The sequence below is a fragment of the Genypterus blacodes genome, unplaced genomic scaffold (genome assembly GCF_046128005.1).
Source record: "Genypterus blacodes isolate CSIRO-AG114 ecotype Tasmania unplaced genomic scaffold, CSIRO-AGI_Gbla_v1 ptg000040l_1, whole genome shotgun sequence".
Taxonomy (NCBI): Eukaryota; Metazoa; Chordata; class Actinopteri; order Ophidiiformes; family Ophidiidae; genus Genypterus; species Genypterus blacodes.
Window position 1 is genome coordinate 2,331,342 of NW_027466853.1, and position 27,256 is coordinate 2,358,597.

General features: G+C 43.0%; 1 protein-coding gene across 1 annotated transcript in view; it reads left to right on the plus strand.

Annotated features, from left to right (window-relative positions):
• ascc3 (activating signal cointegrator 1 complex subunit 3) overlaps positions 1–26,741 on the plus strand; it is an 80,474-nt gene extending 53,733 nt beyond the window's left edge. The window contains exons 18-42 of the mRNA XM_076148424.1: positions 75–239; positions 811–897; positions 1,955–2,131; positions 2,521–2,746; positions 3,109–3,263; positions 7,502–7,600; positions 7,727–7,895; positions 8,421–8,641; positions 8,913–8,998; positions 9,121–9,287; positions 9,396–9,541; positions 12,229–12,349; positions 12,951–13,093; positions 14,648–14,785; positions 15,129–15,249; positions 15,906–16,038; positions 16,191–16,316; positions 18,101–18,212; positions 18,393–18,527; positions 19,845–20,069; positions 21,557–21,708; positions 22,491–22,641; positions 23,945–24,151; positions 25,216–25,391; positions 26,283–26,741. Of these exons, the coding sequence (XP_076004539.1) occupies positions 75–239; positions 811–897; positions 1,955–2,131; positions 2,521–2,746; positions 3,109–3,263; positions 7,502–7,600; positions 7,727–7,895; positions 8,421–8,641; positions 8,913–8,998; positions 9,121–9,287; positions 9,396–9,541; positions 12,229–12,349; positions 12,951–13,093; positions 14,648–14,785; positions 15,129–15,249; positions 15,906–16,038; positions 16,191–16,316; positions 18,101–18,212; positions 18,393–18,527; positions 19,845–20,069; positions 21,557–21,708; positions 22,491–22,641; positions 23,945–24,151; positions 25,216–25,391; positions 26,283–26,457 (3,813 nt within the window). The 3' untranslated portion in view covers positions 26,458–26,741. The remainder of the gene's footprint in view (positions 1–74; positions 240–810; positions 898–1,954; positions 2,132–2,520; positions 2,747–3,108; positions 3,264–7,501; positions 7,601–7,726; positions 7,896–8,420; positions 8,642–8,912; positions 8,999–9,120; positions 9,288–9,395; positions 9,542–12,228; positions 12,350–12,950; positions 13,094–14,647; positions 14,786–15,128; positions 15,250–15,905; positions 16,039–16,190; positions 16,317–18,100; positions 18,213–18,392; positions 18,528–19,844; positions 20,070–21,556; positions 21,709–22,490; positions 22,642–23,944; positions 24,152–25,215; positions 25,392–26,282) is intronic.
• Positions 26,742–27,256: the final 515 nt, after the last annotated feature.

Sequence of the window (27,256 nt, forward strand, 5' to 3'; positions counted from 1 at the left end):
TCTGTCTGTCTGTCTGTCTGTCTGTCTGTCTGTCTGTCTGTCTGTGCGCATGTGCGTGTGTGTGTGTGTTTCAGATGGATCCCTCTTTGGAGCTGTACAGAAAGGAGCTGGTGGTGGAGGCAGGCAGGAAGTTGGACAAAGCCAGGATGATTCGTTTTGAGGAGCGGACCGGTTACTTTGCTTCGACTGATCTGGGCAGAACCGCGAGCCACTTCTACATTAGATACAACACCATAGAGGTACAGGAACATTACGCAAGACTCACATTAGTCTACTACAAATGTCATATAAACACAATTATTAGATTAAAGTAAGCATATAATGAGGTTAATCTATCTCTTCAAGTTGCATCAACCTTTGGACATTGCTTACTAGCCTGTGGTTGCAGAGAACGTATACAGTTCACATTGCACACTGTTCAAATGGCCAAATTTCTGCTATCCAATCTGGTTTGCAGGTATATTTGGGTAGCTAAGCAGTTCGGCCATACCATGAATCCATGAGACATAGAAATAACACGGCCACAAACTCTTTTCATGTACACTTCCTGCCAACAAACCAATCTGATATTGATATTATAACTTACAGCAGACTGAGAACAGGAGGATTTCTTTGCGACGGTGTTATAAAGTGATATAAAAGTCAAAAGTATATCAAGCATATTCAAAGTAAACTAAGTCTGATGTTGTAAGAGTTTATGTTGGTTTCACAATTTGTCTTCCCACTTATTCTTCATTTTACATGCATTCAGTGCTATACTAGCAAAATCTTTTACAGTTTCCTAAACCTCTTTTGTTTGCATCTTCGCAGACATTCAATGAACATTTCAACTCCCAGAGAACTGAGGCTGACGTCCTCACCATTGTGTCCAAAGCTGAGGAGTTTGAACAGCTCAAGGTAAGAGGTCATCCTCTATACAATCATATGAGTTAAAGCCTCCTTTCTGGAAAGTGTGTGGAATTGTCTTGGCTCAAATGACACATGCAGTTGCATCATTTTCTTTGGGCACAATCTAAGGTAATAAAGCACTCAAAATGTGACACACATATTTGCTCACAGATGGAAGCCCTGAGGCCATAGGATGGGACCCAAGCCAGTTGGACAAAATGGGCCAGTCGGCTGGTTTATAATGGCTGGTCCCTGTTGTGGCAAAGTTGATTTACCATCTTTGAAAAGCAGACATTAACTACTTTGCGGTCCTAGATTGCATAGAAGCTTCTGTCATTCCAAGGAGGAGAGAGTGTTTCGTTTGTTTTCGTATTCGAGTATGGATGGATCTGCTCCTGACTCATTACATTTGTAATGTTTTGCCCTTCTAGCAATATCAACATTTCTATATTTAGTTTTGATTGACATTTTATATGAATGGTCTTTGGAACAGTTTTAGCAAGGTTAATCAGAGAAAAGTGAACCCTTACAATTACTTATGACAGTCAGGGTCCAAGTTTCTCTGGCATCAGTCAACATGGCAGCACCTGTGGAATCAAATCAAATCAAAAACATGAACTAAGGACAGCCTAACTTCAAATTATGCATATCTAAAACACATAATGATGGCATTGTGACTTACACTCATGTAAAAGAAAATGATTGATGCAAGCAAGAGAGAGAGAGAGAGAGAGATACTAAAGAAATTCAATTTACATTAAAATGTTGTGTGACCCAAAAACAATCCTATAGAGAAGAGCCGGAGGCCCCCCTCACTCGGTATCTCTCCACAATTTGCTGTATACAGACCTTGTTTGCATGGGGGTGTTGTCATGTGTGTGTGTTTCTGTCTGTGTACAACAACAATGTGCAAACAACTGAGTGAGGAAAAGAATTTCCCCTCTGGGATCAATAAAAGTTTTTCTTCTTCTTCTTTTTCTTCTTCCGTTTGAAATGTATTAATTCCTTGAAAACACAAAATGCTGTGGAAAGATTGGGGTGTAATGTCTGAGGTGTGTGTTGGCAGGTGCGTGATGAGGAGCTGGATGAGCTGGATCAGTTACTGGGTAACTACTGTGAGCTGCCAGCTGCAGGGGGAGTGGAGAACGGCTACGGCAAAGTCAACATTCTGCTCCAGACCTACATCGCCCGAGGCGAGGTGGACAGCTTCTCCCTCATCTCAGACCTGTCTTATGTGGCACAGGTCAGGAAAACGGACAACACACACAAACATGCACAATATGTTAACCCATGGAACCAGTTTGCCGGTTTATTTCATTGATAATTGGACATCACCATTCATAACACACCAAAACGACTCTTGATCTTTATTGCAATTTCCTCATTTAGCTTTGGTCATTTAGATTGTTGCTCATTCTGAAGACTTTTAAAGGCCAAATCTGACAAGAACACCACTTTAGTACCTTTTAAAAAACATTCATATAGGTATTAGATACTGTATGTAATTACACAATGTAATGTGGGATTGCATTGATTTGCCAAATGCCTGGAAATTCCTCCTGAACAGACACTTGCAATACTCTAATATGTGTAGAAATAAGTCTGTCAATTTGTGTTTCATCATTTACCCAGAATGCTGCTCGGATCGTCAGGGCTTTGTTTGAGATTGCCCTCAGGAAGCGCTGGCCAGCCATGACTTACCGCCTGCTCACCCTCTGTAAGGTGATCGACAAGCGTCTGTGGGGCTTCGCCCACCCGCTGCGTCAGTTCCCTTCACTCAGCCATACTGTACTGAACCGCCTGGAGGAGAAGAAACTCAGTGTGGACAAACTCAAAGAAATGAGAAAGGATGAGATTGGTGAGGTCAAGCACAATGTGCAACACCTTTGTGTGCAATAGGTGGAAAGCACATCCACCAATTCTGCTCACAACCAAGTCAAGACTCTTAAAATGCTTTAAAAATATTGCTACAAGTTGCAGCGTTGCTGGGATACCTTTATGAACCAAAATATGTATGTAGTCATTGAAACCAAGTGATCACAATTTGTACAAGATTTGAACAAGATAGGCAGACGCATTTTCTTAAGTCGGTCCTTGTAGGCAGTGCCATGTTGGCCTCTAGGACTTCTGTTTCAGTCAGCTTGGCTCCCATTTGCCTGTCTTTGTTTCTGGTGTGACATTAGAGAATACACATACTAACGCAAGCTTTAATGTGCATAGGTCACATGCTGCACCATGTCAACATCGGCTTATCAGTCAAGCAGTGTGTCCACCAGATCCCCTCTATCACCATGGAGGCCAACATCCAGCCAATCACACGCACGGTCCTCCGAGTTCGTCTCATCGTCTCTCCAGACTTTCGCTGGAATGACCAGGTAAACATGGATGATATGTCCTCACATCACACCACTCACTCAGAACTGGCTTAAGTTTACAGTTTAAGTAAATCATTTTAAAACCATCTAAATCAGCTTCTCTTAGCGTGGTTTGGAGGACAAAACTGACTCGCCTCTCTGATTTTAATTACTGTCTGAATACTTGAGAGGAGCCAGGTAAAGATGGTTGTACATATGTCCTCCTGAGAAAAGTATACCATCCCAACAGCACACATCACATAAGACTCTTTCATTCAATGGACAAAGAATCCATCAAGCCAGAGAAGAGGACATGTTCTGGTGTAAGAGGAGTTTCATTCTCCTCCACCAGAGGACTGTGAAGTGATGATTTCAGATTTTGGGATGGGACTGGAAACAGTTCTGGGTAAGCATAGAGACAAAAGAGCTTATGGTTTGAGTCTGAGGAGTGAAATGTTGCATTTAGGCCACGGTTTCCCCTTTGCAGAGGAGAATGATAGAGAGAATAGCCTGTATGTTTTATTCACCAGGAATGTATCTGGATGTTGATGACTTTAGTAGATCTTACCAAGAAGTAACAAGTAAGATTGGTTCGTCTCCAGAGAGAGGAATCAAAGCTACACTAGTGTAAAGTTATAATAAATAATCACATGTAAAGGTGGGTGATTGTGGGGGGGGGGGGGTTCTTCCCGTTTTTGGTGATATCCTGTCGGCCTTTCCACACCCGTACAGTGCTCTCTTACAACGCTTTTCATTGCCACTTTTCTTTTTACATTGTGTTCCTTGCCTTGTTGTTTAGGGGTCTGTCTACCTCCTCTTCTTGATGAAGCTAACTGAGTTTAGGTGTAAACCACGCTTTGGCATTGTTATATTTTAGCCAGATCCTGTCTCCTCACAGAAGCCAGTGGATGAGGTGCCATTGGTGTCAGTGAGCTCATCCACTAGTTACTAGTTGCAGTCTCAAATACACTGCAATGAGTGCATTCAAAGCTGGCCTATAGCTTAACTCCTAAGGCCTTTTAGTTTCACTGCCTTTAGCTTGTTATTTCAAACATGTTTGCTATATACTTGGAGCAAACATCTCCAGCTGTGCCAGCACGACCCACCTCAGCAGGCTCGGGGGCCAAAGGGATCATGAGGACCTTGCAACCTTTGTCTTGGAATGTGAGTGGAATAGGAAGCTCATTGTAATGGAACCTTATATCAAGATGGATGTTTATGTCTGATTAGCAATGCATGCTCCAATCATGAAAGAGTGGTAATCTGAGCCATAGTGGCTTAGCACTGATCCTGCTACACAGCCAGGGCACATGTACTGACACCTGTGTGTGTGTGTGTGTGTGTGTGTGTGTGTGTGTGTGTGTGTGTGTGTGTGTGTGTGTGTGTGTGTGTGTGTGTGTGTGTGTGTGTGTGTGTGTGTGTGCGTGTGCGCAACGCATATAGGGTTAATGTTTGAGAAAGCAACTTGCCACTGGAATGTTCGTGAGGGCAGATGACTGTTTTTCATTTCAAAGAACTGATTAAGCAGCGGAATGAGTGGGATTATTGATCAGATTGATTGATCACTAACACTCTCTAGAGCCATGGTCACCCAAGAGATCAAGAGACTTGTGTGACTTGTGTGCAGAGTGTATTGTGGGAACACCTGCAGTTGTTATTACGTGCTGGAGGAAGCTTCTGTCTTTCAGCCAAACCACACAATGACGCCAGATTCTCTTCTGTGCAGCCACTGTTGTGCCTTTTTCAGCAGGATGTTCTGTTTGTTGATGAGCTCATGTTCTCGGAGATCTGTATGCTCAGGAACCTGAGGCTGTCAACTTACTCCAGCTCTGTGTCTTTGATGGAGACTGGCTGCAGACAAATGGGTTTTTAGTCAAATGTAACAGGAAACATCCTTATTATCCAATTTGAATGTTGTATAGATGAATGTAATTAACTATTACAAAGCAAGCTATGATCTGTGTGTAATTGTGTATTGTATTTTGTGTGTATTATTTATCTGTGGTCTCAGTATGACATTTCATAGCATATGTATGAATGTGTGTAGCCCAGTAATAGGATTGGACGTTCAGTAAGGCAAGACCACCTCTGAACTCATGTGTTTGGAGCAGTCTTTCTTTAATAGAAGAGCTGTTGAAGCTTGAGGTGTCCTGTACTTGTCAGAATCAGGTCCGAAACAATTGGTTAGAATCATTATTACTTTGAGTTGTCAGACGAGATGTGGACTGACGTAACAGGATATGTCACCATGTTCAGAATAAGAACCACGGGTTTGTAGAAATAATGGCTTCTAATGGCTTCTGGGAGAAATGAGATCCAATTCCATCTTAAGATCAGGACCCTTCTTAAATAGTTCTGGTGAGGGATGAGATGCACACTCTTGATTGAATAATAGTAGTAGCAGATGTGTTAACCTGGAACTGTGTTGTTTTTAGAATCAGAATCAGAATAGCTTTTATTGCCAATTAAGTTTACACAAAGGATTTTTTTGTGGTTATTGGTGCGATATAAAACATATAAGACAACAACTATGCAGATTGCAGCCGATCACCTTCTCCGCACAGCGTATGATACGTTGAAGCCTGCTCTTGTCCTTGGCAGTAGCTGCAGCGAACCAGACGGTGATGGAGGAGGTGAGGATGGACTCAATGATGGCAGAGTAGAAGTGCACCATCATTGTCTTTGGCAGGCTGAACTTCTTCAGCTGCCGCAGGAAGAACATCCTCTGCTGGGCCTTTTGGTGAGGGAGCTGATGTTGAGCTCCCACTTGAGGTCCTGGGAGATGATGGATCCCAGGAATCGAAAAGACTCCACAGTGTCAACTGGGGAGTCACAGCTTCACGTGCTGCTTCCTGTCAGTCAGGGAGTCTTTGATCCACCTGCAGGTGGAGTCGGGCACGTGGAGCTGGGAGAGCTTGTCCTTCAGCAGTGAGGGGATGATGGTGTTGTAGGCAGAGCTGAAGTCCACAAACAGGATCCTGGCGTAGGTTCCTGTGGAGTGCAGGTGCTGGAGGGTGAAGTGGAGGGCCAAGTTGACGACGTCGTCTACAGACCTGTTGGCTCTGTAGGCTAACTGCAGGGGGTCCAGGAGGGGGTCGGTGAGGGATTTCAGGTGGGGCAGCACCAGGCGCTCAAAGGACTGCATGACTACAGAGGTCAGAGCAACGGGTCTGTAGTCATTAAGTCCTGTGGTCCTTGGCTTCTTGAGTATGGGGATGATAGTTGATGCTTCGAAGCAGGCTGGTACGTGGCATGTCTCCAAGGAGGTGTTAAAGATGTCGGTGAACACCGGAGACAGCTGATCAGCGCAGTGCTTAAGCAAAGAGGGTGAGACAGAGTCCGGACCGGCAGCTTTGCGGGGGTTCTGACTCCTGAACAGCCTGTTAATGTCCTTCTCTAGCAGTGAGAGGGTTGTTGATGAGGTGGGGGAGGACGGGGCCTCAGTGAGGGTCATATGTGTGGAGGGGGAGGAGGAAGGGAGGGGGGGGCTGTTGATGGCTATAGGTGTCAAGGCTGGCAGCTTGACCATCAAAGCGACAGTAAAACTCATTCAGTCTGTTGGCGAGGCACAGATCATTTAGAGATTGAGCAGGCTTAGGCTTGTAGTTGGTGATTTTTCTGAGACCCTTCCACTCCGATGCAGTGTCAGAAGCTGCAAACTACTGCTTTAGTTTCTCAGAGTACAGTTTCTTAGCATCTCTCACCGCCTTGCTAAATCTGCCTCTTTGAGGCCGTCTCTGTCCCCGCTCCTAAATGCCTGCTCCTTCTGCCTCCGGAGCTGCCTGAGCTTCACCGTGAACCAGGGTCATTGTTGAAGCTCACCCTGGTGCTTGTCGGTACACAGCTGTCCTCACATAAGCTGATGCATGACGTCAAAGCCTCTGTGTACTCGTCCAGACTGACGGTGTCAGACCTGAAAACGTCCGAGTCAGTACAGTCAAAGCATGCCTGAAGATTCCCCTGAGCCTCACTGGTCCACATCTTAGATGTCCTCACAACAGGTTTACACAGTTTGAGTTTCTGCCTGTATGCAGGAATCAGATGAAAAAAAAGGAACCATAACCCTTAGTTAGAGTAGATGAATGAGGAAATTACTTTATCATTTTGGTTTATATCGAGAAACACAATAGAGTTTGAAACCTTGACACAACATTTTTTATGAGTAAAATCTCCAGACGGGAGAAAGATTATGTTTTCTTTTTATCTTCCATTTCTATTCCTCTGAATATTGAACCATTCGCTGTCTCTCCGTGATTTAGGTCCATGGATCTGTGGGTGAACCCTGGTGGTTATGGGTGGAAGATCCTATCAATGATCACATCTACCATTCTGAGTACTTCATCTTGCAGAAGAAACAGGTACTATGCAAACACATGATGTATACTTAAACTCCATTAAAACTGAACCTTAAAGCAAGACACAGGGAGTGAAGTATCTTTATTTAAGTGCATAACTGATGTGTGTGCTTGTTTTCTTGGCTGCAGGTGGTAGCAGAAGAGCCCCAGCACATTGTATTCACCATCCCCATCTTTGAGCCACTTCCCTCGCAGTACTACATCAAGGCTGTGTCTGACCGTTGGCTCGGAGCCGAGGCCGTCTGCATCATCAACTTCCAGAACCTCATCTTACCTGAGAGACACCCACCCCACACAGGTATACAAACATAGATACACCCAAAGTCATCCAAATATTCCTTAATATTCTGAGAGAGAGAGAGAGAGAGAGAGAGAGAGAGAGAGAGAGTCAAGCCATCACTGATTGTCCTAAATGTTCTACCACATGCTTGCTGGATATTTCTTTGTTTTTTCTTTCTTTGTCTTATAACATACGAACAGTCACTCAGACACATGTCAATACAATGTTGAAATAAAGCAGTGGGACCCATTTCTGAGTGAACCCGTGCATCATATGTTGTCCCTGGTCCAGTGTCTAGTAGGTTTTCTGTTCTGGTCTGTTTTGGGTCATGTCCAAACTCTAGGACATGGGAAGACCTCTTCCTTCAATCAAAGTGAATGTATCTTTTTTTTATATGATATACTCAGGTTTCTTCTCATTTTAACAGCATACTTTGACACGGCCTATACACTTCATATCCCCTTTGTTATATTCTTGTATATTTTTTTTGTCTGTCAAGGCCCTTACTGTCCTACTAAGGTTTGATTACCACTTCTCTCTCAGAGCTGCTGGACCTGCAACCACTGCCAGTGACGGCTCTGGGTCACATGGAGTACGAGAGCCTGTATAAGTTCACCCACTTCAACCCCATCCAGACGCAGATCTTCCACACACTGTACCACACGGACACTAACGTCCTGCTAGGGGCACCGACAGGCTCCGGGAAAACAATCGCTGCAGAGCTGGCCATGTTCCGTGTCTTCAACCAGTACCCTGGTGCTAAGGTTTGGCATGGTGTTACTTTCAATCTTACTGTATGCCTTGCCCCCCAGTTTAAACAGTTAGACAGTATATTCACATACTGAACCCCAGATGCAGAGATCCAGGCTTGTTTGTCATCTGCAAAGTTCCCAACGTAAGGGTCATTGTATTGCCAATGGAATACTGGTACTGGTCTCAAGCCTTTACAGCACTTCCATCCTCCCACTGAGCCAACCTTACTTTTGCATATTTTCCTGAAAAGGCTGAAAGTTTATTTTGTCCGCATGTGTCCAGGTTGTCTACATAGCTCCCCTGAAAGCTCTGGTGCGGGAGAGGATTGAGGATTGGAAGGTCAGGATTGAGGAGAAACTTGGAAAAAAGTGAGTGTGATAACAGCAAGCAGATGGATATTTTATACTCCGGAGCAGAGTTCGATGGCACCGTGATACATATAGTAATAGAGCTCTCTGTCTCTCTTCTCCAAATCTTTATCCTTGTGTAGAGTGGTGGAACTGACTGGTGACGTGACCCCAGATGTCAGAGCTATAGCCCAGGCTGACCTCATTGTCACCACACCAGAAAAGTGGGACGGAGTGAGTCGGAGCTGGCAGAACAGGAGCTACGTTCAGAAAGTAGCCATCCTCATAATTGATGAGATTCACTTGCTTGGTAAGACTCCACAACAAAGCTTTACATGATGCTTAGAGGTTCAGTTACTAGCCCAATGCAGAGTTGGGATACATACAAGATAGATCAACATTGTGCTTGCCTTTGCAGGAGAGGACAGAGGTCCAGTGCTGGAGGTCATTGTGTCCCGGACTAACTTCATATCCTCCCATACCTCCAAGAGTGTCCGGGTAGTTGGCCTGTCCACTGCTTTGGCCAACGCTCGAGACCTGGCTGACTGGCTGGGGATTGGACAGGTCAGATTTCCATCGTGACACTAAAACACACTGTAGTAAAGACATTGCATTGTCCTTAATGATTTATTTTTTCCTCATCATCTTGTTTCAGGAATTCTTTGTCTTGTGTACCACTGTTGAAATGTAGCCAGCGCAAAAGCACAACTCTTTTTTATGGTTAATTCTTTTCCTTCCTCTTCATATTTGATTGCATGTATATCATTGAAACAATTAACATCACTTACTTACTTTTGGCTTTAATGTGGTGGTTTATCTCAGTATTTCTCTGTAGGCCTTTGTCATGACGCCAACCTCAAACAAAGAGCTCTGAGATTCCACCCTGGTGAAGGCCTCCATCCATCTGTCCAATCTATTCTTCCATGTATTGATCTGTTGTCTACACCCCTCCATCCTATCAAGGGAACTAGAGCCTGTCTCATCACAGCTCTTGTACCTGTTGGAGAGTCGGTCACAGAGTCTCTCTCCTATCATCCTGGGAGAGTTTCTCTGTTAGTTGAAACATTTAAAGAAACAGTGTCAGGTGTTTTGTCAATTATGGCAAATACTGTCATGCAACCATTTTCCCTCCTTCATAAATGCTTTTTGCATCTTAAGCTTTGGTTCTGGAAGAGGCATTACAACGATACTTCATCACATGCATGTCGGTGGAAGCTAATTCTCCTAGGATTGGATAGAACTGCTACTCAAGTGTCGGCATCCTACTGGCATTTATTTATTGATTGCTGCCCCATTATATTGTTTCTGTTTTTCTATATAGGGCCACTGGCTATTATGGTATCAGTTCATATAAATGATATCAAACTTGTTACAGTGTCACCGATATATTTGAGAGCGTCTCATTCAGTAGTCTTACTTTTGCCCGCCAGCGAGGCCCACGGACATTTGCTCCCTAACAAGCGTAGATCTGGCAGGCTGGCCGCTGTTTTGCCTGGACTGCTGGATTTATGGCTGCCCGATTTGTCTGTTGTCCAAGCTTTTAACATATCTGTAGACATGCACCAGCTGTCGCATCAGAATGCATTGTGCCACAATATTTGTGAAACGATGTTTAGACAGATGGATCCTTGTGATATACTTTAACCCCTGACCATTGTGCAACATTTTTATTTGGTCTTGGGTCCTTTGCTCTATCACATGACATCTGAGCACATGCTTCCCCAAAGTAGTGACACAAGCAAATGGACATTTTGGACAGACTTAATGACAACCTTAATCTCCACCGACCCATAAAGAAAGTGCATGTTTTGGAAGTCAGTGATGCAGAAATCCAACTTTATTTGGCATCTGTGTTATGTGCAGTGTTTTAATGTGAATGCAGGATCAGAGCTTTATGTTATCCAAGCTCTACACTGTGAGGCATCTTTCCACTTAATTTGTTTGATTTCATATCCACTTCCTGCCACATTGAGGCATGATTCATAAAAGACATAGTAATGATGAAGGATCATGATAACTGAAGCTCATTCATAAAGCTTCCCATGTGTAAATGAGCCCAATGTATTCACTGTGAATGGTGCACATGGTGTTCTGCCCTTACCAACATGTTCAATCTGGCTCTGTTTAGTACCCATATATAGGTGTATATATATTGGTACTATATATTTATAGGTATACGGTTGCCATGACTTCAGCACCTTGGACAGCGTGCTATGAGAGTTTTTCATATCAAGACATGCTAGAATGTTTTACTTATTCCAGTGTACTGTATACTTTATGTGTGGCAGGAACCTTTCTATCCTTATTGAGTCCACTCAGCCTCCACCTGTTCAGGACCCACTGCTCAGCAAACCTTCTTTTAGCTTTGGGCTTGAATGCCGGTTTATTGAATTACATTTTTCTGAATTATATTTTCCTCTAATGGGCCATTGCCACTGTCCATTATAATATCAGTGTGCAGTGCCTGTAGGGATCAATCAGATTCAAACAGTGTCACAAATATATCTATTTAGTAGTTTTACTCTTGCTCTCCTGCCAGGCTCACAGAGAAGCAGGATTGCCGAGCCACATTGGCTCCCTGATATCCATTAATGTGGCTGGCTGGTTGCTGTTTGGACTTGGCTACTGGATTAGTATTGAATTTGAACCTGAGCCTGAGCACAACACAGACATCACAATAGAACACATTGAGCTATATCACCGTTTAAGTAGAGTTTTATTTTTATTTTATTCACCTCGGTTATTTTACCAGGTTGAGTTGGTTGAGAACCTGTTCTGTTTTCCAATAAGAGGCCCTTATTCACGTTCCTTTCGAATAAGTCTCAGGATCTAAATCTGATCATCTTCAGGTCAGTATTTACAAACTTGAAGCGTTTTATATTCATATGTCCTCCCTCACAGATGATGGCACCAGCTGTCTGCCATCTTGATATACGCTCTCTGCTGGTTGGAAGCCCGCACTTGCCCCAAAAGTGAAAAATCTAACTGAAGTGACATGTTTTCCCCCTTATTTCTCATTTCTTCAATTTGACCCAGATGGAGAATGATTTTGCAGTCAACAAATCATTCTTTATGGAGGAAAATCCCTGGTAACACTTGAATATCCATTAGAAATCACAGCGTTAGAAAGCAAAGGGCTGCACTGCTCTGGGTTTGTGCGGGAAAGAGCTCTCACATTAGGAGCCAGATTGGCTTTTTATGTTGCTCGATGCTTACATTAAATCTCTTCCTCGTTTCTCTCTGTGGAATAGGTGGGTCTGTTTAACTTCCGCCCTTCTGTTCGGCCCGTTCCTCTGGAAGTTCACATCCATGGGTTCCCAGGACAGCACTACTGCCCCCGTATGGCCACCATGAACAAGCCCACTTTTCAAGGTGCATCATCCATGGTTCCATACAAATGTTTTAGGAGCATTTATGCAAAAAGTGTTACATGTGGAATAAAGTCAGTTTGAATATAATATATTTATGTTAGGGTGACCATATGTCCTCTTTTTCCCAAACATCTTCATCCTCTTTTGGGGACCTAAAAAAATACATCAGGCTGACAAAAAATGTCAGGGATTCAGCTTTTTGCATTCTGATAGTCTTTGACCTTTCACTTTAGGTCCCCCCTTGTTTACCACCACTGTCCGTTATTGGTCGAACTGCATCCTAATCATTTCCCTCAGCACCAAAGGAACAGCTAAGACACAGAGCAGCAGCTTTCTTGTAAAGAAAGAGCTGTTAAAAGCTAAACTATGTTTTTTTATTTTACTGTTGAGGGCTGTTTGCTATTTACCCTTTTACAGATATCGTCTGTTATGTATTCATTGTCATTCATTCATTTTCATCCTGAATGGCCTCAGATCTTTTAGACAAAATGTAACATTGTATAAAGAGAACCTGAACAAACATTCAACACGCAACTCAAAGTGATCCAGTAATCTTATCGCCTGTGTTTAAACCTAAACCTTTTATATCAAATTCATTTCAGCCATACGGAGCCATTCACCAGCCAAACCCGTGCTGATCTTTGTCTCATCACGACGGCAAACACGGCTGACTGCCCTGGATCTGATCGCCTTCTTGGCCACAGAGGACAACCCAAAACAGTGGCTGCATCAGGATGAGAGAGATGTACACAAACACACAACTCACCATCACCTCTGCTAGCTGAGTGGCTCACCATCGCACGGCATCAATTAGTGTTTCATGCAGTAAACGACACAGATGGAGAGTGTGCTGTAGTGTAATAGACATGGGGAAATATACTGAATATTTAATATTATCCTTTTATCAGTAATTTATTGAGGAACCAATCATTTATATTATTAAAGAATAACTGAGATTGTATTATTTTATGGCACAGGGAGAACAATGCAATATTGCACATTTCCAGTATCATACATATGAATCAGTAAAATCCGCAGGTTCCTGTGACCACATGTTGTCCACATGCACAACATCCACGTGTTCTACTGATAAATGTGGCAGCCTGTCGCTCCCCTGTGCACGGCTCAGCTCCCTGCTGTTTGACAGACAGCAGCCTGCAGATAGCTACTTAACTCTAACTGGGTGGTGGGGGGTGGGGTTGCCCACTGCCTCGTGTCTCCTCTCTGACCTGACAGCTCTGTCTGCCTGCTGCAAATACACTCACACACACACACACACACACACACACACACACACATTGCATCAGGACTGGATTTTAATTCCATTGCCTTTCATTTTTTCAGTTAGTTTGTCCAATCTTTGAATATTTAGACCGGTCCTCCTGTCATGGGGATTCTTTGGACAGTTATTCAATAAGGTGACTTACCATGGCTATGGCTACAATGTGCATTTGATGCTGGGTTAAAAAAATGTTTTATTTTACACACACCTAAGGCCCTCTGGGGTCAAATTGACCCCAAATTGATTGACTGTTATCTAAACCGTAAAGTGTAAATTTTTAATTATTTTTGTGTCACAGCTTTAGTCTGATTCCAGTCCAACGCATCAGCACAAATTTTTCCATTTATTTTGGAATTCAGGGCCAATAGCGCTTGTTTACATAAAAGTAGGTAAAGTAAGGCAGGGATTTGGGCTTCTGCCGCACCCAAAAAATGCATGTTTTTGGACCTGGCATTGCATGCTGCCCATACCTCCTGTTGTTGTGCCATTATTAAATAACCATTGCTTAACCACACACATCAAACATCGAAGATAAAAAATGTTGTTGTGTTGGAGAGCAGTAGGGTGTGACTTTTTGCCCCATTACATCACCTTGTGCTTCGGCACCATTTTGACCCCGGGAGCAAAGGAGTTAAAAATTCAATAAAACACCCAAAATTCAAATTTCTTCTAATCTTGAAGAGCATCATATCAAACAACCCCTATAAATTTCAGATCATTTGATGAAAGAAAACACATTTTATCAACTTTTTAGTATTGTATGGTCCTTGGGGTCAATTTGACCTCAGGGACATTACGAGGGTTAAATCTTCACTCTGCTCCGATCAAATCATTTTACAGAAATACTGGGTATCAATTTCCATTCTTTACAGATTTACAGCTCTGTCTTCTAACCTGATAATGAGTTATCTGACACTCTTCCTTTTTTTCTGTAAGGCTGCACCAATACAAATATATGTATATATATATATCATATCATTTAACCACACATTTCCTTTGCTCTCTCTATGTCTACAGATTGAGCACATCATTGCTACTGTGAGGGATTCCAACCTAAAGCTCACACTGGCCTTTGGAATCGGCATGCATCATGCAGGTCTGCATGAGAGAGACAGGAAAACTGTGGAAGAGTTGTTTGTGAACTGCAAGATTCAGGTACCCACTATTCCTATTATAGTTTGTCATCAGTGTAGACAGCACTGCACAATGATCTTAGACAAAAATATCTTTATATCCAGTTAAATGATAGTAAAAAGATTGTTCTGGAGTTTTGGACCTACGACTCCAGAAGTTAAAACCTGGGAATCCCCACCAGTCTGCCAGAACTGAAAAGGCCTTTGGGATGAGAGGTGAAAAGCCTTTACCAGCAAGTCCAGCTCTCATAATAGAGAAGGAGTTGAGGGGTCAAACTTAGAGGGTCTATTACACGGGGAAAGTGCAGCATTTACCAGTATATTGGTCAAATTCACTTTAAGGTCCTTTCTCCTCTCTCCTCCAGGTTTTGATCGCCACCAGCACGCTGGCCTGGGGGGTGAACTTCCCTGCTCACTTGGTGGTTGTCAAGGGAACAGAGTACTTTGATGGGAAAACCAGGCGTTACGTGGACTACCCCATCACAGGTGCTGTCCTATCATATTTACTCATCGACTCAAAATACAACCATTTTTAGTAACATAATAGAAATGTACATTCTGCCATTTTTACATCCCAGTCCTATGAGGGCCCCTAGCCAGCAGGCTTTCCATCCTGCCTTTAAATGAATTGATTGCCCCTGGTATAGCAGCTGGATAGGCAGTCTGGTAGGACTGGGTTGGAGAGCCCAGAGTACTTCTGTGTCAGGGTATCTTTTGCTTCTTTTTGCTCAAATTAATTGTGTTCGCCCCCTCACTTACTTTATTGTAAAACATGCATCAGCCATCAAATAATGTGGAAATCAGTTGAATTATTGTTAGAAGGGCTGTGGGGTAAGTGGGTTAAGAATTTAGTGATGCAGACTTAGCAACATTTTAGATCCAGATCAAATATTGTAATTTCTTAGCAGATATTGATTTCTGTATTCGGATTTCTAGTTCAATCACAACTGTGGCAATATGTGTTAAAGTAAGGTGTTATTGTTAAGCTAAGGTATTATTGTAAAATGTTAAACTTCAGTAATTACAGTATAAACAAATCCATGTTTATGATGGAGGAAGCATTTAGTTATCAGATACAATGTGAGCAGTAAGTCAGTGTTTGCTCTTTGTCCATCTCTGCCATGTATCTGCTGGGTCTCTAGATGTTCTGCAGATGATGGGGCGCGCAGGCCGGCCTCAGTATGATGATCAAGGGAAAGCAGTCATCCTCGTCCATGACATTAAAAAAGACTTTTACAAGAAATTCCTCTATGAGCCTTTTCCGGTTGAATCAAGGTAACACCACATCATCATCAAGACAGAAGATTACAGGAAAGACTATTGTGTCATTTGAGTGGTTCAGCGATTCTGCGATTGGCATAAAGGCATCTAAAGATTGCTAGCTGAAGTCTGTGTGTAAACCATATGTGATGGTGTCTTTGTTTCAGTCTCCTCGCTGTCCTCTCCGACCATTTGAATGCTGAGATTGCTGCAGGTACCATTTCCTCTAAACAGGATGCGATGGACTACATCACCTGGACTTACTTCTTCAGACGCTTGGTTATGAACCCGAGGTTAGAGAAACCCTCTGCTACCCATATCCCTAACCACAGTAGTTCACACACACACATACACATACACACACACACACACACACACACACACACACACACACACACACACACACACACATTTTTGACATGCACTTTGAACTTGGTTAGAGAAGAGCAATGTTTCACATCTGCTGTGTGTGAATGTAAGTCATTCCAGTACATTCCAGCCTGTTGGCATTTACACAGCTGTCAGCTTACATTTACCATTCGGCCCTGACTGGGGAATAGCAGGAGGACAAGAAGGTCTCCACCAATAAGGTCTTCTAAAGCTTCTTACCGATTCCCAAAAAGAACATTAAAGTCTCCTAAGATTGTTTTGTTTTTGGCATTAGTTATCATGTCTGATAAAAAAGTGGAGAACTCATCTAAGAATGGGGTCCAGGTTAGACAGCAACAATATGAAAGGATGCCAGGTTTGCCCTAAAAGACAGCCCATTATCTACAAAGCTGAAGTCCGGCTCCTTGCAGAACCTTGCCAACCAGTGGTGGAACGATTTCAGCCTACTAAAGCTCTCATTGTTACCCTCGACAAGGAGGGGGCCAGAGACGATCACTCCATGCTGACCTTCTAGAAAGGTCACAGACCCTAAGCACATTCAATTTTGTGGCCTCAGATAGTCTCATTGTAATATTGTTTGTGCCGACATGCATGATAGTAATAACAGTATATTATCATAAAGTTTAGGACTGTGAGAGCTATGCGAATGTGTATGCTTACTATCCGATTAAGCCCTGTTGTTCTCCAACAGCAAGGAGCCATTCCTGGCCTAGCTAATCCAGAAGTGGATCTAATCAAGTGTTCCTTTTCTTAAGACCACCTCACTGCCGAGGTACCCTTGAGCAAGGCACTGAACCCCAAACCTGCTCCACAGGTGCTGGCTGAAAAAAAGAAAGAAGAAATATGAATGCAACCTCGTTATCCAACTTGGCTACACCTGTGAACTGGCCTGTTGGTTCATGTGTTCCTGAGTTGCAGCTTCACTTCTTTACAGTTCTTTTATCACTGTGCACAAATATGATCCTAATGAGCTTCTCCTCTGCCCCATGTGGCAACTCTTACTGGGAGAGTTGAGCATGGAAGTCATTTTGCCCACTGGTTGTTGCATAGACCAGCCAATAATAGCCTGAGCTGGGAATCATTAGGTGGTGAAGCCTGGCCTTTCTCCTCTCAGATGGGGCTGATCTTCTTTAGCACCAGAACAACAACAACTCTAACACATGGAATGTAAATATATGTAAATGCAGAAGTAGCAAATCATTATGCTACACATGTTATAGTCAGGGATGCACATAACCAGTACACAGATACCCATGTGTTCCCTCAAATGGGACACGTGTATTGTGTCTGTTTGTCGGCTTGAGCCAAAAGGAGATGGAGAGGGAAAGAGTATGTCCCCTTCATCTTTTCACTCTCCCCTTCTGTGCCTCTGTTTGTTCAATGAGCAGGACCTTAGTGTGGTCCTGCACGAGAAACATAGAGTGAACACAAATGTTTGTAAAGTTGTAGAAGTTTGATAATATTCCATTATGGGCACATTGAGGGCCCTATGCTACAGAATCAGTTTTCCTGTTTATAAATGCAATTTAATTTTGCTGTTAATCAAATTTCAATTTTATTTTTGTAATAATGTGACTTGGAAGTATTTAATGTCCACTTTGGGAACCAGAGAGTTCCTTCCAGAACCAAAATGGTTCCCTCAATTCCTGAAACAATTCCTAGGGTATTTTTTTGCTGTCTTGTTTAGTTACTACAATCTGGAGGATATCAGCCATGAAGTCGTCAACAAATTCCTGTCCAACCTGGTGGAGAAAAGCCTGCAGGACCTGGAGTGCTCTTACTGTATAGAGATCAGAGAGGTGTGTCTTTGGGAGCAAGTTCTACTTACTAAAGTTATATTTTTGCTGTAAATAAATATATTGTTAATGAAACGACAAAGTATAAAAATAAAATGCATTTGAAGTGAAGTCCATCCTGCTACAGTTCATTTCAGTGTGACTGTAGGTGTAAGTTAGTAAATGTATCTTCTCATCTTGCAGGATGATCGGACCATTCAGCCGCTGACTTATGGGCGCATTTCTTCCTATTACTACCTGAAGCATCAGACCATCCGCATGTTTAAAGAGCGGCTGAAGGCTGAGCTGCCCGTCCAAGATCTCCTCTCCATTCTGACGGTGAGTTTCAGATTTATTTTCATAAATCTTGCTTTTCCTCTCATTTTAAACCTTAAATGTAAAGCAAGGCACATAAATGAATGAATTTAGCTTGATGTAATGTGTGGTAACCTGTAATTCACCCTCTCTGCGTTTAAGTCTCACTCTGTCCAATGTTTTCATACACTGCAAATGCTTGTCAAACACATTGCTGTCTGAATACCGTCCAACCTGGCTCACCACATCCAAAAGTGGTCTCACAATTTATAACTTAAGAGGGCCACCTGGGTCTGACCAGCACAGGCCAACTGAGTGGTGTCTTCTGTATAATATTCCAGGCCTTCCTCCCTCCCTCTCCAACAAGCCTGAGTCCACCAGGCCATTCACCCCATCCACAGCCCCTCCATCAGCCTCAGAGCATTGGCATGCTCCTCCATTTCCCCCTAACGACTGTAGCACGGCCACTAATGAGCAGCACCGACACCTTGCAGCACTTCCACTCCCGCCTCCCTCACATGTTCCTGTTTTTCTCTCTGGAAATCACACTAGCTTTGTTTTTCATCTGACATGTGTTTCTATTGTATGTCCTATTCTGAGTACAGTCACACCCAAGTCAATTGTAGATGTAGCTGTAGATCCCAATTTACACTCGAGGTTTTTTTATTTCTCTTTGCATGAGCAAAGGGATCAGTTTCACTTCATCCACTCATCGAAGTTGTAAACACATCTACATGCAGACACATCAGCACTAAAAGATAAATAAATCTGAGATGATCTCTGTTGCTCTGGCTTCATCCACCCTCCACCTTTACCAAGCTTTGAAAGCACTGGCTATCCTCAGTGATGGATGGAACTCAGGAGGGGGCATGACAAATGCGCTGACACAGCCTGTTGATGGGCCCGAATCAGGGAAAGTTGAACTGGAGTGAGTTAGAGGCGAGAAGCCGTGCGTGTCCATGCATCTGTCGATCTAACAACCACAAACAAGGCCTAATTCACAATCTCAGCACAAAGAAGAGATTAATGGACCGTCAGCAATTGACCTGCCAGTGACCTGATGTATTTCATTGTGTCTTAGGATTTAGGATTCTCTTGAAAATACTTCAAAGAACAGTAAGAAATCAAAATATCATCTGATCTTTTGTAGAAGCAGACGTTAGGAGTCTTAAGGTCAGCATCCCTGGTGAAAGGATTCTCCTGCTGTCCCTCGGTTTGGAGGAGGGCAGAACAAAAGCAGAGGAGTGGGGAAGGGACTGCAGCTGTTAGATTAGAGATCTGTGTCATCAAACTGCACCATAGCTCAGACTTCCTGATTCACTTTTGATCTTTGTCTCTCAGGATGCAGAGGAGTATGCAGAGCTGCCTGTCAGACACAATGAGGACCAGCTGAATAGCCAGTTGGCTCAGCATCTCCCGTTACAGGTCAACCCTCACTCCTATGACAGCGCCCACACCAAGGCTCACTTGTTGCTGCAGGCCCATTTCACCCACGCCCCGCTCCCATGCAGTGACTACACCACTGATACCAAGACGGTGCTGGACAATGCCATCCGAATCTGTCAGGTGAGACTGCACAAGGAGGGTGAACCACAGGGAATGTCAAAATTAGTCATTTACAAACCAACTTCACACACATTGGTCACTCAATTGGTAACAATCACACAAACAAGTTGTGTGTTTTCAACCATAAAACTTGGATCCTACAATATATTGCTTTTTAGATCGTGGAGTCCTCACACATTCAGATCGATCCTACTGAATGACAATGTGTCAGGGGAAGAGGAATCTGTGCTTATCATTTGGAACCAAGTTCTTTGACTTCTTTGACCAGACAGAGTTATATTTAGAGCATGTCTGAAGGTCTATAAGCTCAGGCTCAGGTATGTGTGGGTTCTTATGTACATGTGCTTGTGATTTTCCATGCTGTGTATCTGGGAGTGATATTTCATAGCTCATGGATGTGGTTACTTCTCTCCTGCTGCTACCATTTACTAGAACATTTGCTGCTCTTTTTTTTCATGGTGGTCTGTTTTTCCTTTCTTTTTCCACCGCTTATCGTGTTCGAGTTGCAGAATCAGCATGCTAAGCAAAGCAGCGCATGTTTCTCTCTACCTGGCCATGTCCTCCAGCTCCTCCTGTGGCATCTTGGGCCAGACGTCCTATACAATCCCTCCAGCATATTCTGGTCTCCCCCCTGATCTCCTCCCATTTGTACATGCATGCAACACCTCCCCAGTGAGGCCTGCAACAGGCACCCTGATTAGATTCCCCAACAACCTCAACTGGCTCTTTTATATATGAAGGAGCAGCAGTTTCACTCCAATATCCCTCCTAGTATCCAGTTCATTGAGTGGGGTTTCTTCAGGCCTAGCTCTGTCTTTACCACACCAACAGTTTCATTCAACATTTGCATCACTGCAGAAGCAACACCAATCTATTGTAGTCCAACACCCACAGAGAACGTGCTTGACTTATTGCCGAGAATATGGCCACAGCTCCCACTTTGGTCATAGAAGGAGCGGTTGGCTCCCAGCGACATACCCAGGCAATCCCTGCGAGGCTGAGCAATGTGATCCCTCTGTAAATGGAACACACCTTCCTTTTTTTGTAAATAGGGACGGCAACATTATCCTGCCAATCCCAAGCCACTATCCCTGACCTCCATCGGACATTGAGCAATTTGATTTAACTAATTGTGATAATGTAATTTTTGTTTGTAGCTTACTGATCTAGATATAGCGTCTTGTTTGTAGAACACTGATCCTTTATGGGTGTTAAACAGTGATTCAAAGGGGATTAGTGGATCTTGTTTTCTTCCATCATTATTTGATGTGGGAGACAGGATTTTATAGAATAACGATTGTCCAAATCTGCATTTTCTTAAAATGTATGTCTGCAATAAGTGAGTGTCACTCTGTTCCTATCAAGTGATTTGTTTTCTTTCTATATTGTTTCAGTTTCCAGTTTCCATTTAAAGTGGTGCGAATTGATATTATTTTCAACGCATATGAATGGATTGAATAAATGATTTTTCTGTTTCCTCTCCTCAGGCGATGCTGGATTTAGCTGCCAACGAGGGCTGGCTGGTCACAGCCCTTGGTATCTGCAACCTGGTGCAGATGATCGTCCAAGGCCGCTGGCTGTATGACTCGTCATTACTGAGCCTGCCTCATGTAGAACAACAGCATCTCTATCTGTTCAGGTACACAAACATCCTAACTTCATCACAGCTCATATGGAGCTGGAGCTGAGATCATTTTAAATAATCTATGTCTATGTTTCTATATTAACAGGCTAATAAATCACATGTTTACATGCACATTATGAGCCCTGTTTTGACACTAAGTTTCCGAAATTCATTTAGAAATTATTTTTATTAAATTGCATTTAATGCTGTAGGTAAGAATTGAGCATGATATTGAAATGGGAATGTCCCTGTCAGACTTGGGAGAGATTAACAGGCGGGTATAAGGGGCCAAACAGAAGTTGGTTACATTGCTCGTCCTCTGTCATTTCAATTGCTGTCTGAATGTACAAGCTCTATTGCAGAGGAGCCACATACTGTATATAATCCTCTCGGAGGGAATAGAAATGGGATTGCTATATATAACATGGAGTAAGAGTTAGCCAGATTAGGAAATACCCTATCTATCATCTGCAGCAGTTTGTATTTACACACATGCAAATACACACCACCACATACACCAAAGATCTATGAAACAACCATCTACAAGTATCATCACTTTCTATTTGCAAATATCATTCCCCATCTCCCACACACAGACACACATTGCGTTTAAAGCAGTCTGGGGTTGTTTTCTCCATGCACACAAATGGATTCCCTGAAAGTGAAGAATCATTTTTACAAACTCTTAACATTCTAAGTGAAGGATGAGGGACATGTGGTCCCCATGCTGTAGTAGTTGATGTTGTCCCATGACCTGTCACTAATCTCTTCCATCTCACCTCTGAATCCCTTCATAGGAAATGGGTCAACAGGAAGGGAAGAGGCGAAACTGGAGGCTTCAACGGGCCGATTGAAGGACTTCCAGAGCTGATTGCCACCTGTGAGGGAAGAGAGGGTGTTTTTGCTTCTATGATCAGCCAAGAGTTTCAAACCAATCAGATTGCTCAGGTAACTTAATTATTGTGGAATAGTGACACATAAGTTAGCACTGTTGCCTCACAACAAGAAGATCCTGAGTTTGAATCCCTCCCTGACCTCTGTCCTTTCTATGTGGAACTTGCATGATCCAAGTCATTCTTAGCTCTCGCCAGTGAGATAAAAACATAAAACATTGTATATGAAGTGATTATTTTCATTTATTGGCAGTCAGTGAAAATGATCATGTGAATCCAACTGCATGGGTTTCCTTATGGTACTCTGGTTTCCCTCTGGTCCCTGAGAGTGATGGCTGCCCACTCCTCCTCCTCGTTAGGATGGATTAAACACATTTCCTTTGTCTCTTGTCAATGACAATAAAGGTTTCATCTTCATCATCACAAGACCTTATTGGGAATATGCATGTCCATACCTAAACTTGGCCTGTTCCCATATCTAGCAGGCATATTATCACACACACAAACAGTGTTGTGTGTGTGTGTGACGTAGTATACTGTGAGCAGTCTTGCCTTTTTGCTCCCTTACACCTTTAGCATCCCCCATTACACCTCCACTGATAGGCTTTATAGCTTCAATGTTAGTGGAAATTACAGCCTTAATGAGAGTGTCCAGGCACAGCACTTGGCCCTGTGTCTTCACCCAATCATTGTCCCCCACTCTCCTCCTTCCCCCGCCTCTACACCCGTCCCACCCCCCACCCCCCATTGTGTGGCAGCCCCTCTAATTAAATAATTAGATGTGCAGCAGCGTTCCTGTCTGGCTGAGGGAGAGTTCTCCCCACAGAAATAGCTTCTGCCCAGTGAATCACTACAATACATACACTGCTACACACACACATGCACACACTAACAATCTTCCTGTCCCTCCTTTGCCTGTTTCTCTTCTTCTTTTATTTGTGCCTGGTGTGCCTGATGACAATGATCAGTTTGTTTCTGTTAGACGTACTGCAATTGTTGGTTTATAAGTAATCAAAAGCATGTGATCGTCCTGTTGAAACCAGATTTTCTGACAGATTGATTTGATGGCTTGAGTGCAGTCATGGTCATTTTTCTAATACTTTTGATGTTCTGGGATGTCAGTATGTCATCCTTCTTTTTACTCGCCGTCTTGGTCTCATTCACTCTTCAGCCTTTGTACTCTTGTAAACATGCATCTGACAGTGCACTCTATGCATTCATTGGTGTTCATCCTGATCTGAGGTGTGTGTGTTAATGTTGTCTTCACAGTGAGCAGCTCATACATCTGGTTACTCCAAAATGATGGGATGATGAATTCCTCCTCTTTCCCCCTCCTCTTACTCCTATCTTCTCTTCAGGCCTGGTCTTTCCTCAGCCAGCTGCCAATACTAGAGGTTCAAATGAGTGTAAAGGGCTGGTGGGAGGACAAGCAGGGGCAGACAGAATACCCCCTGCCTGCAGCGGGAGCCACTCTCAGGGAGGAGAGAAGCTGGCTGAATGTCCATGCTGACCAGGAGTACGTTCTGCAGTTATCCCTGAGACGCATCAACGTTGGCCAGCGGAGGGTCAGTATTGCTATTTGCTTCAAATGCCTCAAATCATACAGAAATCTTAATGTTTGCTTTTCAAACACCTTCAAACTTTAAACTATTATAGTTGCTCTGCTTTCCCACTTTAAGTTCAGAACTAAGGGTTGGCGACTTAAGTGGGCTGTGTAAGTGGGACCGCTTGTGTCAAAAGATCTGTGGGAAGAGTTGAGATGCGCGGGCGTGTTCTGGACAGTGCATTCTGATGATTGACATCAGCTGTGTGCAATCCAGGTCTCTGAAGTGGAAAAAAGGACACTTCTACACACCGTCACCAATACAGGTTCCCTTACAGCCACAAATAATACACAAAGAAAGAAAGAAAGGGAGAGATGGCGGGTGTTTGCCTTTCTATTGAAGCATTCTGGATAGTGTATGGATCCTTGGTCATTCCCACCAAAGAAAGCACTGTAAAAGTCCTAATATGTAATGTTGTTGGTTTGTAACTGTTTCATGTTACATTCAAACAAAAATCACTAAATCTGTGGAAACAGACAGAGATCAGGGATGGATTTATCAGACTATAGGATTATAATGATCAATAAAACAAAATCAGGACTTAAATGGCCACTTCTGCATGCACGTCTGTGATCAATGTTATGGAGATGCGTGTACATCTGCACTCAGCAGGACAAAAGCCATTTGGACCAATGTCCACTTTCCAAATGAAAATCCTGTAGTGATCTTGTAAACTGCAAACTCTGGCATCCAGACTTTGACTGAGTATTGGTCTTGTTTGGTCAGTATTAAAGTCCCCCCGACAGGAAGTTAGTGTGCTGTGTTCTCTCTTCTGTTTCAGAACTATTTCACATTCTCCCCGTCCTTCAATCTGTTTTTCCTGCCAGAGAAACCATAGACTTAGATGCAGTAATGTTCTAAGATGCTTTTTAGTACTCAAAATAGGAATTTAACCCCAAGCTATATAAGCTCTCCTGTCTAATTTGTCATGTTTTGATTTAAAACATTTTAGAATCAATGTGTGTAGATGCAGATTTATGTGTAAATATTGATGATTTAAGGAATTTGTGTATCTGGTGTTTCAGAGAAAGCAGGACAGCAAGGCACAGGCTCCCAGGTTCCCCAAGGCCAAGGATGAAGGCTGGTTCCTGGTCTTGGGTGAGGTGGATCACAGGGAGCTGCTGGCTGTCAAACGGGTGGGATTTGTGCGCCATCACACAGCTGTGTCTGTGGCCTTCTACACACCAGAGAAGACTGGAAGGTAAGCACCTGTCCACAAAGCAGAGTCCTACACAAACACAAGTTCTGCCCACATGATCACACGTACACACCCCACACAATCACACTTACGCACCATCAAGATCACACACCATCAAGATCACACACACCATCAAGGTCACACATGCATCATACTACAAAAGGAAGTGTGATTTAACTGATTCCATTTATTCCTGTAATCTTGATGGTGTGTGTGTATGAAACTGACTGAAACGGAAGTCAACTTGTATTCTCAATTTCCCATTGGTTCACATCCCAGTCCATCAAAAAAGAGTGAAGCCCCACTTGTCCGTTTTCCACCTGGTAATCAAGTACCTGACCTTTGTTGAAGAATGCCATTTAATGATTTAATATTAATGATATATAGCAGAATGCAAAGAACAATTATTTAAGTGAGAGAAGGAAGATGCAGAGACTGAGAATATGGAGGTTAAAGATCAGGAACCAAAGGAGAGAACTTTTCTATGGAGTTACTGCTTTTGAAGTACTATGAAGTATACTTCATGGTTATCATAGTGATAATACTGCCACTCAATAAGAAACAATAAAGGTAATTCTTGGCAATAACATCAAAAGGATTTTATTTCACCATTTCATTCAATTGAGAGAGGCTTCAGAGTGTTGAGGCCTGTAATGTATTTCTCCATTTATCATTAGCAGTGACTACTTTTCTACTTCTGCCCTTCTATTTCTGGAATAAGTTCAATCAGTTCCATCACACCACAATGTATTGTATTAACAGCAAAATGGAAGAAATGTAACTTAATTTCATCGTCACGTTTTGATGCACCAAACAAACCTTACCAGTAGGGGAAACCAAGCCAAAACACAGATGTGTGGCAACATCTTTAACCCATGTGTGTTCTGGTTTCAGGTGTATATACACACTCTACCTGATGAGTGACAGCTACCTGGGTCTGGACCAGCAGTATGACATCCGCTTGAATGTAACACCTGCCAGCATCACCGCCCAGGTGAATACAGAGGTGTCTGACCCAAAAAGTGACCTGTCCATCAAATCCGGCTCTGGGAAAGACAAAGGACTTTAACATTTTCAGCATCATTGTGCGTTAAAGAGCACCTGCACTGTTCATGTTCAGTTAGAGATGATTGTGGTGAATCTGCTTTGAATCTTCCCACACTGCTAGGTCTCACCCATCTATGAGGATCAGTTCATTTGAGGAGATTGTTGATTATTGATCCCTAAACCTGCCTTACACCTGTAACTTAGAACACATCAAGCAATATCACTGCAGTTGTTCTGCTCTCAACTTCTCTTTCTCTCTCTTTCACTTGATATCTGTGTTTCCACCTGACGGTTGAATGGATGAAAGGGGTGCTCTAGAAAAAAAGTTCTGGTTTTGCTTTTACTGATTAATGATAAATCAACAATGAATGGCATCGCACAGCAAACTGCATGTTGCACTTCTGATCACACAACAGGAAGTGATTTAATAGCAAATACTTGAAACAACTGGAAACTCCTGCTGTTCCGTTCTAGCAGTGTCTACTCTGATCAAGCTAAGAGTCATTTATATTCCTAATGTTATCATTCACGTTGATGTCTGACTCTGATTCTGCCTTAACTCTCGAACATATTAAAATGTGTTGACTATTTTGTGTATGCAAACATATTGATCCTATTTTGTTATGTTATGGATATTAGGTACATTCTGTTTAACCCAGCTTAGACCAAATAAAAGATCCTGGCATCTTCATCATTGTGATGATGCGGTCACTATCTTCACTGCCATGTTATCAGCAGCGTCACCACTGACACCAGGTGAATGCTGGAGTGTGTGCACAACGGCCATGGATGAAACATACTAACTACACAATGCATGCACT